Source organism: Pecten maximus, chromosome 5, assembly GCF_902652985.1.
Source record: "Pecten maximus chromosome 5, xPecMax1.1, whole genome shotgun sequence".
Classification (NCBI taxonomy): Eukaryota; Metazoa; Mollusca; class Bivalvia; order Pectinida; family Pectinidae; genus Pecten; species Pecten maximus.
Genome location: NC_047019.1, coordinates 38,782,518 through 38,793,018, shown reverse-complemented (window position 1 = coordinate 38,793,018; position 10,501 = coordinate 38,782,518). Strand labels below are relative to the sequence as shown.

The 10,501-nt window shown below is 36.9% G+C and overlaps 1 protein-coding gene across 1 annotated transcript; it reads right to left on the bottom strand.

Annotated features, from left to right (window-relative positions):
* Window positions 1-5,628: 5,628 nt before the first annotated feature.
* On the bottom strand, window positions 5,629-8,843 carry LOC117328565 (flocculation protein FLO11-like). The gene is made up of 4 exons (XM_033886090.1): window positions 8,438-8,843; window positions 7,957-8,034; window positions 7,445-7,579; window positions 5,629-6,856 (listed from the first exon to the last, which is right to left on the bottom strand). The coding sequence occupies exons 1-4, from the start codon at window positions 8,814-8,816 to the stop codon at window positions 5,874-5,876; spliced, it is 1,575 nt and encodes a 524-aa protein (XP_033741981.1). The 5' UTR covers window positions 8,817-8,843; the 3' UTR covers window positions 5,629-5,873.
* Between the last annotated feature and the right edge of the window lie 1,658 nt (window positions 8,844-10,501).

Sequence of the window (10,501 nt, the reverse complement as noted above, 5' to 3'; positions counted from 1 at the left end):
TGTACTTCACACTGTTCATATGTCTCGAGTGGATCTTACATCGTACAGTGTCCCATGAGTCCCGATAGGTCCAGATCTCGTTGTCACCATCATCGCTGAGGTGCTCACTAATGAAGCAAGCTGTCAGGGATATTTGGTGTGTGTCACATAATATTGTCTAAGGTATTCAATGTCTAACTTTGGAAAGTCACAATTATCTGCAATTGCTTCTAGTTTGACAAATAGTGATTTGGCCCTTCTGATCAGATCTGCCTTATCTTTCTTTAGCTATGAGAGACTATCAATGATGGCTTTTTTAATCTTTGCAGCATTGTCGCTTTCAGGAAAGGTCCTACTGTGTCCAGAATGTAACCATTAAGCACGGCTGTGATCATGAACTTCAAATTATTAAGCATTTGGCCACAGTAGGTGATTTTCTATTGAGCTTGTGATCAGAACTCAGTAATAAAGATATATGTACCATCATGTATGACAGTCGCCCGCTTGTAAAGAAATGCTTTGGAGAACACTGTGTTGTTCTTCGGGTAAGATGTTCACGTCGAAGGAAGACATGTAATGTTTTCGATATACTGGAAACTGACATGTTAAAAAGAGTTGAACGCTGGTTCCAGGATATATCCGTCTTCACGTTAACACAGAACAACAGCAGTGTATCCTCGTGGTCTGGTGTGTAAATACTAGTATCAATAGAGGGCGAACAGTGTGAAAGAATTTATAGAAACTGTGTTCTTGTCCAGTGTGTCCAGTCTGCCAGGTTCTACAATCCGCATCATCCAGAGAGGAAACACATAGACTAGAGTAAATGAAGACTCCCACATAAATAGCATATGTGATATCTCCAAAAGATCATTGATGACTTCCTTTTGTCTGGAAGGTAAGCCGAAAAGTCAACATTTCTCTTTCATCACTTCGAATTTCAACGTTAGTGTTAGGATTTTTCCTTATGAGATGATGTGAACAAATACCTGATGACCAAGGACACCAACGATTTTGATGAAAGATGGTGTTTAGTGTGCTTGGGCAAAATGGTAGAGTTTATGATTGAAACTATTCATCCATAGTGTGTATTTTGCGTGGGAAGGCTTACCATAACATAGATCTTCTATCGATAATAATGGGATGTTCCGCCACGTATCGTCATCAACACTTTTTTTTTTAATTGAGTACATTAGAATTAATTCCATTTTACTGAATTACACCTCTTTGTTTGATTACTTAGTATTTTTTTCCAAAAAATGACTCCCCTTTAGACATAATATTTTTAAAATTGTTTGCGTACATTAGAATTAATACCTAACAGAACGCATTCCTTTTCCTAAATGTCACTCACCTCGCACACTTGTCAACGTCTTGATCATCAGTAAAGTTATTGCCATCTTCTTTTAAAACATCAAGCCATCAATTGTTTTGGGGAAGTCTTATGTTTCTAGCAGATTTCTTGGTTTTAATGTATCTCTTAAAGACAACTTCACAGCCCGCACCTACACACATATCTCTTACTGTGAGAATGGTTCTGTATTAGGTATTTGTAGTCTCCGCCGGATGCGCATTTGTATATATGATAGAAGCGTTTTAATACAATAGTTCAAATCAAGGACATAGAAGCAATCTACTTTCAGAAAATGTAAAAAAAAAAAAAAGAAAAAAAGTAACGTCGAAAGAACAATGAGATTGGGGGTTTTGGGTTACATTGTTGCAAGCTTTGTTTAGTCACCATTGGCTATGTAGTATATCGTATTTAACGCCCTAATTATAACAATGGCATCACTTGTATGTGTGCTATGGGTTGTTACATATTAGGAAAAGCACATGAGTGCATTAAGGTTAGGAGTGTTACATGGTGGTCTGTTATGTCGTCGGGGTGACACACATCAAAGCCAAAAATCAACACCGCACAGATGGTAAAGTTTACATCTTTGGACAGAATTAGGGTAAATGATACTGCTCTCTATACACTAAGTAATTTTGAATATACTAAATGTAGAAAACAATCAAAATGTCATTTGTTTACAAAAAATGATTTTTCACAAAATGCCTAAAAAAAGAAGTTACTGTTTTAGTATTTTGGTATTTAGTTTATTGTTCAAAATAAAATGTTCATTTATTATCTATTTTGTGGCAACCTGCGTGCTTAGTTTTGTAATTTAGTTACGTGATCAGTTAATTAGACAAGTTCATCATCAGTCACTTTGGGTTAAATGTATAGAAAAGGGAACCAACTTTGATGGCACAAAGAAATGTGTCAGTGAGTGGTCTCTAAGTGTAAACAAATCTTTATGCCGACCCCTATGGGAAATTAACATTACTGGAAACCCAACCTTTTTGATTTGTTGTTCCATCTACATATATAAGTCTGTGGTATTGATATCTTACATGAACAGCGGAATAACAGTGGACCTAGGGCTATGGGAATAGTAAGAACTATATATCATCAAAGTTTTATTATATTTCCTATCAGAGTCAAAGGGGATTCCGTATCGGATACATCTACAGACAGTTCACCAAGATCCATGAGGGTAGAGAAAGGATACGTAATTACTTCGATCTATATCGGACTGTCTCTCTGGGCTGACTAGTCTTGTACAAATTTAAAAAAAAAAACAAAAAAACAAAAAAACAAAAACCAAAAAAACCAAAGAAACCCCCAAACAAGCAAAAAACGAAAAACAAAGGTTTACACTTTAATACTTTAATGCTATAATCACACGGATATGTTTTAGTATCTGTATTAAGCTACAGTTTCAGAACTCTGTCCTGTAATGGTAGAAAAAGTCCCTGTCTAGCTGTGACTATCACCTAATGCTTGGGTTCATTATTTGGGAGTAACTGACCAGTCTACAAGCGGTATTCCATGTGAACTGTTGTACGAGGATATAACACGACCATCGTAAGTGAGCTGGTGTTTATCAGTCAAATATGACAGCCGACATGTCCAGTAAAACTCGACACGACCATGCATTAGATATCCGATATTATTAGATCCAGCTTTGTTGCTCCCATAGGAAATACTGATGTTTCATAACCTAATTGACAATTTATGTGGTATTTTTTTAGTAACAAGTGTTGCACTCCCAAATCTATCTAAAACATGAAACACTTGCGTTCTGATAGATAATTAGCTGTATAATGATACTAAGCGTTGTAACTATATATACTGTGTGGGGAGTGTCGCATATAACGACAAGACAATCTGTTCCATAGTTATTTACTATTTTGTCGTAACGTTGCGGAGTCTGGGTTTCAGATGAAATGTTAAAAGAGGGATAACTCTAAATCCAATATGAACTGGTAGATCTGGTAGAGTGTCTGATTTCTCGTGTAAGTATTTTTTTCGATATTGCGTCGTACCAACTGACGATATGGAAATACCGACAATATAGGTTAGTGAAAACAATAATTAGTAACTGATAATAGATTTTAGACAATGTGTTTTTCGACATTATTTAACACTGCGACGTAAACGTGTTTAACTAATTTGTTTCATTTTATGACGACCAGGAATTAACATAACGAGAATTTGCTACATATCTGCATCCCCAGCAGGTATATTTTAAACCACATAATGCGATGTAAGGCTCATTAATCACGTGGTTCCGTTGACGTTTCCACGCTGTTTTAAGGGCGTGGCACCACACTTGTCTCCTAGGTTCGCATGGCTGGTAAGAAGGTACGAATGACACTTGGGGATCATCTGGTGGTGATCTCATTGAGTTGTATCTAGTTAATATTTCATCCTTAATTAATCGACTTTGAGTTCAAAATATGGTTTTGTTAACAAATATAGTTGTGTACCCAAAATCTATTAAATCTATGCCGCCCTTTTTAATCGCCATATCCACGTGATAATGGATTATAGTATATATCAAAGTCGTCATGTAATATTAAAATATAATGCTGTTTTTTATTGGCCAACTACCTCCTGATATCCACATGTTAGTCCTCTCACGTATTGATCTATTTAGATTAATTTTAAATGTACATGTAGATGCTGTGATAATTTATAATCTTAAGTACTGTTAATCATGTTGAACGCATTTTCCGAACAGATGGAAGGTCGCAAAAAGAGATATTAGAGGAATCTCCGTCTTTTTGTCAAATTATGATGAGTTTGGTTTACGGAGATTTTGGCTGTTTTTAAATAATTTGATATAAATAAGACAAGGCTCAATCAAGATCATGTGACCTACATTTTTCGTTTCTATTTTTTTTTTTAAATCCGATACTTATGTTGTCGCAAATGAAAAATAACTATCATTTTACTCAAACACTATCATTTCCATTTGAATCCATCCACTCTATGAGCCCACGGAGGTGTGATGTTTTGAGTAGCATACTATATACAAAATATAGACAGTATGATGGCCACCATTGCCATCCCTCCTTAATTCCCTCCGTTTACGGAAACTTTGTCAGTTTAGTTACGGTCTTCTCGTCATTTATTTCCCTTTTAACTACCGCGAGTAATAAAATATGTATAGATTCACTTATCAGGGATAATGTATCCATTAGACGTAATCAAATGAGGTTATGGAAGGAATCACTGTCTCGTTCATTGTTAATTGATACTTCCAAATACAATATTGACCAAGTATACAATATTGACTGAGAATACAATATTGACCGGGTATACAATATTGACTGAGAATACAATATTGACCGGGTATACAATATTGACCGAGTATACAATATTGACCAAGTATACAATATTGACCAAGTATAGAATACTGACCGAGTATACAATATTGACCGAGTATACAATATTGACCAAGTATACAATATTGACCGAGTATACAATATTGACCGAGTATACAATATTGACCGAGTATACAATATTGACTGAGAATACAATATTGACTGAGAATACAATATTAACCGAGTATACAATATTAACCGAGTATACAAGATTAACCGAATATACAATATTGATCGAGTATACAATACTGACCGAGTATAGGATACTGACCGAGTATAGAATACTGACCGAATACACACCTTGTCAACTCGGAGTGTAAAATAATCATTACATAGAGGAAAAAATACATATAAATGCATTATTTATGTCTTTATGTCTAAAACAATGTAACACCTGGCATTTGTTGCTAGTTTTTTGTCGTCATCGTGCATCATAAGGCATACATGTAGTACATTGGTTAAATGGAATGACTCCAGTCAATTTTCTATTTTCCCAGGTCACGCCTCAACGATTTTTTTGGTGTTTTTATTACACAGACATAAGATAGGAATAGAAACCTTGCTTTGATTTTTGTTTTTGTCGTCTGTCCGGCGAGGTGACTTATTGATGACTAATTGCAGACACCAGGAAAAAAGTCTACACAGGAAATGAATCGCTGTCAACGATGATATTGCAGAAAATGTCCCGGTTTAAATAACAAAGACGTGTACTCGTAAAATGTATCGTGAAAAAACCCCAGGTAGGTAGTATTAACTTAAGATACACGATATTACGGGCGTTCATTACAGGAGTAGTCTTATATCATTTCTGCTTTGTCAATTAGACGTCTTGTTAATTTCGTAGATACGATAATACTATGAGAAGTTATATTAGTCCATGTTACTAAGATAGAAATTGCGTAACAGTTAACACAAGTAATACACAATAGCCGCCAGTCCACAGTATTAGGTTTATTAGACGCTGACAACACAAAGGATACAGATATGAAAATACAACACCAGTGTCTCATAATAAGACAGCATGTTTTCACAAATCAACACTGTAATATTATAATACCCGAGAAAATTTCATTTCTGAGGTAGCACATTTGTCGAAGATTTCGTGTTTTGGTGAGAGTTGTCTTTCTTGCGACTGCTCCGCGTCAGATTTTGTTTAGGAGTTGACTTTGGCTGGACACTAGTCATGTTTTGTGCCCCCCTCCTCGCGTCCATTTACTACTTGCGGACAGTTTATGTATCTCGCTGTGGAAATTTAACGTTTTAGCTGGTTGATTTCGAATATGTGAACTGTCTATTGATGGCGATTTTGTTGTTATTATCGATGGTTCTTTAGTAAGATATTTGCTTAAATCTATTAAGTCTATGACCTTATCGGAAGTAGATGTCGCAGCGATAGCTAGATTAAATGTCGACGGTTCCGGAAGTCCCGTCACCTTTGTTGTCCTTTCCGAGGTTTTAGCTTTGGTTGTTGCGTGAAGAATTGGCTGGATGTTAACAGTCGTTATTGCTTGTGGTGCTTTTTGCCGACTATTCCTGTCAACCGTGACAATGTTTTCTAGTTTTGTTAAAAGAAGATGTGCTTTCGTTACTTCTTTGACAATTGATGCTGGGATAGTTGTCTGAACTGGAGGTGACTTTGGAGTGGTTGTCTGAACTGGAGGTGACTTTGGAGTGGTTGTCTGAACTGGAGTTGACTTTGGAGTGGTTGTCGGAGCTGGAGGTGACTTTGGAGTGGTTGTCTGAACTGGAGGTGACTTTGGAGTGGTTGTCTGAACTGGAGGTGACTTTGGAGTGGTCTGAACTGGAGGTGACTTTGGAGTGGTTGTCTGAACTGGAGGTGACTTTTGAGTGGTTGTCAGCCCTGGAGTTGACTTTTGAGTGGTTGTATGAACTGGAGGTGACTTTTGAGTGGTTGTCTGAACTGGAGGTGACTTTTGTGTGGTTATTTGAACTGGAGGTGACTTTGGAGTGGTTATTTGAACTGGAAGTGACTTTGGTGTTGTTGTCTGAACTGGAGGTGACTTTAGAGTGGTTGTCTCCACTGTAGTTACGAAGAGGTTTGCTGTTCGTGTTGTCAGCATGGGTGAAGTCGGTACCGAAACCTGGGTTTTTAATGATTCAGCCAACACTTGAGTTGTTACGATCGATGTCACTTCCGGTATCCCTTTAAATGTAAATAAGCGTCATTAAAATCTGATTGCAGATACTTTCTACACCAACGGAAAAGAAAGGAACCAAACAAAACATGTGTCCCTTATACCATCCGAAAACCGTTGATTATCTTTATTTCTGGTACCGCTAATGGGGTTCTGGGTATGATTTGAGGCGAGGCTTTATCACTTAAGAAACCTCTAAGAAGGATAGAACTATATGGTTGAATGAGGGATCATCCATTACGAACAATGAACAGGTTGGCGGGGACAATGACGTGGTGGTAACAGTCTTAAGATACAGCAAAGATACAGACAAGACAGTAAACACGTGTACATATTGTATAAATGGCGATAACAACGTTTACATTAACGACTTACAGATATTTCTGGATTAAACTGAATATATATATATAATATAATGAAGACGGCTGTAATCAAATGCTATAAATTGGCGAAAAAAGTATACTTTACAATACAGTTATGTTTTACCTTTCGTATATATACATTGTTGAAGAGGCAATATAAGAATGGGTAGGATGGTTAAACCATGATTCCAGTTCGGAGTAATACAGTAGTCATGGATCAGTAGATTTACTTACTATCGCCAGTCGGTATCCGACATTTGCAGTCTCTAGTGTCAATCCGGGTACCTTTCGGACACGTCAGATGCTGCCATCCCAGAAAGGGGATTTCCCTGATATAATTCTGCCCGTCCGCCAACTCACGACATCTCTCTGCAGGGACAAATCATTACAAAGTACATTCCTTTTTTTTTTTGTTTTTGTATGTGGGCAATTGAAATATCTAATATAATCTATAATTTTTTATAATACTATTCTATAATTATAATCGAAGCATCCGAGATTTGTTTATTACCAGAGTAATTAGTAATTAGTATCAGACACATTAATTACAAATACGTGACTGGGCGTATACAAGGACCAACCTGGTTGGTGGCAATTGTGAAAATAACATGTTATCATGGACTTCTTGGCAGCCCTTACTCAAAGAATCAAGATAATATTATACTATTGTGTTCAGTAAATTATGATATTTAATTCCTACTACATGCAGTTGAAATGAAGACATGATTTACAAGACGGAACCTTACTGTAGAAGCTGAGGGTCGGGAGGGGTACAGGTGTGACCGGCTGTGGAGTCACAGATCCGGATGTCTCCAACGACATGGCTGCAGTTCAAATCAAAATTAAAATATAATAAATATAATAAATAAATAATAAATAAAGATAAACACATAAAAATCGTAAAAACGTATATATTTCACGGTACCTTCAATTCTAAACGTTATACCATGTTTTCCATTTGAAGTAAATAAGTCGAAAAAATTCGAATGATGTCTTTTTGTAACAAACGGTCAAATTCGTAAACGTGTGTTTCAAAATGACCTTGTTACGGCATCTGTATTAAACGCGTGTTATTATCATGGTAAGCTTAATATAAATATACAAAACTGTTTAAACTTTTTCCCTCATTAGAAGTAATCTACAAATTATGTAACACTGTCCAGCGATGAACTCTCGCTCTTTCTTTATAGGGACATACCCATACCACGTGATTTTAGGCATACTTACGTAGACACGGGCCTGTGGTGAGCTCTTCAGAGAGCCGCTTTAGACCGGAATACGACGGCAAAACATAGAACTTCCGGTTATCTGAGACGATCATCTGGATGGCATTCAGGACGGAAAAGCTTTGTATTCCTACGCCAACTATAAGAAGCGATATACGTTCCATTTCCGTTTCCACTTTCAATAATCGGGTGTCATCTTTGCTCCAGTGATCCTCCTCACCAATAACGAACAGTGCTGTTCGGGCGGTATTACGGCGCCCTCTGGTGGAATAGAACCCTCGCAGACTCGCAATACAATCACTTTTCCTGTTTTTTCTGTGATTGGGTATCGGTTTGTGTATACGTTTTAGAGAAGTTAGGATTTCTTTTTTGGAAATCATGAAATCAATTTCCGTGATATTTCCATCGCTGCAAACAAGGATTCCAACCTGTTCAAAAATAGATAGAGTTGAATTAGGATCGCCGTTGTCTGCGTTTGACAATCTGCAAACCTGTCAGCATGTAAATCCGCCATCTTGCATTAGCTTGAACACTTATAAAAAAAAACATGAAAAATGGAATGTAATCTAATTTTCTATAGCTATTTGAATAAACAGTATTTCATAATATGTATTTTACATATATCAAGGTTGAGGCAATATGCAATCCATTCAATTCTAAATGTGTATTGCTACGCATCATTTGGATTGCAAGTAGCAAAGGGAACCAGCAAAAGGGGTGTCCCACTATGGATTAGAGCTTTAAGTCAAAGTGATAACACAAGTATGCTCTAGAGAGAAGGGTTTTATAAGAATCTTTAGGACTGCGAAGTGATGGCTTACATGGACAGCTCCTTGAGGCGAACTATGATTGGTAATCACATCCCGGACAAACTCCTTCTGTTTTTGGAAGTTCTCATTTGAAATGGACGTATTTCCGTTGAGAACAAACACCATGTCAGCTTTGGGATTACATGTTCCTTAAATAAAACGAAATCCGCTGTTAACGAAATCGGTCACATTAAATTAACAAAAGAATTGGACCAACAGCTAATTAAGGGTTTAATATGTAGAAGAAAAAACACGGAGTAGTCTTGAAAAGCAATCAATTCAAAGAATTAAAAGAGAAATCCAAGTGCAAACCAAAAACTTAGAATACAAATTATTGGGTTCTCCTACTGAAGTGCCAGAGAGAGTTTTTACTGTTCCGACAGCGCCACGTGATGGATCACGGAAGTATTGTGTATCAAAGCCCGTGAGATTTATGTGTAACTAACACGGACGCGGATTGAGCCTGACAGGTCGGTAGAGCCCTTGTGATGGAACTAGAATCGGCACATCTCAAATCCCTTTAAAAAACAATGTGTAATATTTCAGCAATGAAAGTAACGATAATTGTGACCCGGAGTACCATGGAGTATTGGTGATTAGCACAGTGCTGTGTCATGCGGTGAGTCCCGCGTGTTTGTAATCATAAGAGGAGAAACACACCAGAGGTAGGGCCAATACATTGCATGTTCTATAGCAATATATCAGAGCGAATAGAATATCAATATATACTATAAAAATTGATAAATAAACTTATTAGGAACCCCAAGCACTTTTCAGATATACATTTCAGCATGTACAATTTTATAGATTTTTAAGGCTTTTTTTACGTTTGTTCCCCCATGATGCAAATTCTTAGACTTGTTCCTTCAAATTCGCCGCATTAAAGAACATCTCAAATTCAACTTTAAATGAGGCACACGACTCGACAAAAATTATAAAAAAAGTCTACTTGCCTCATGGTTCAATCGGATTAGCTTAAAAAACCTCTGAACTGGAACAAGTATTGACGATGCATTGTTGGTAGAGTCGTGTAATTCTATGGCGGGGTTGTTTACAACAGAAGACCAAGGTCGCTCGAGGCTGTGAAAAATGAGCTTCCCTCTTTGTCTATAGAAGTGCCAATGCAGGTTTTGTTAATGAAAAATCGAAAAATTCAAACTTAGCCTTTAGACAACAACAGTCGTATCCTATTGTAGAGGAAGATACAAATGCTCTCGGATATCTTCTTATCTCATGTAGAGGGAGACACAAATGTT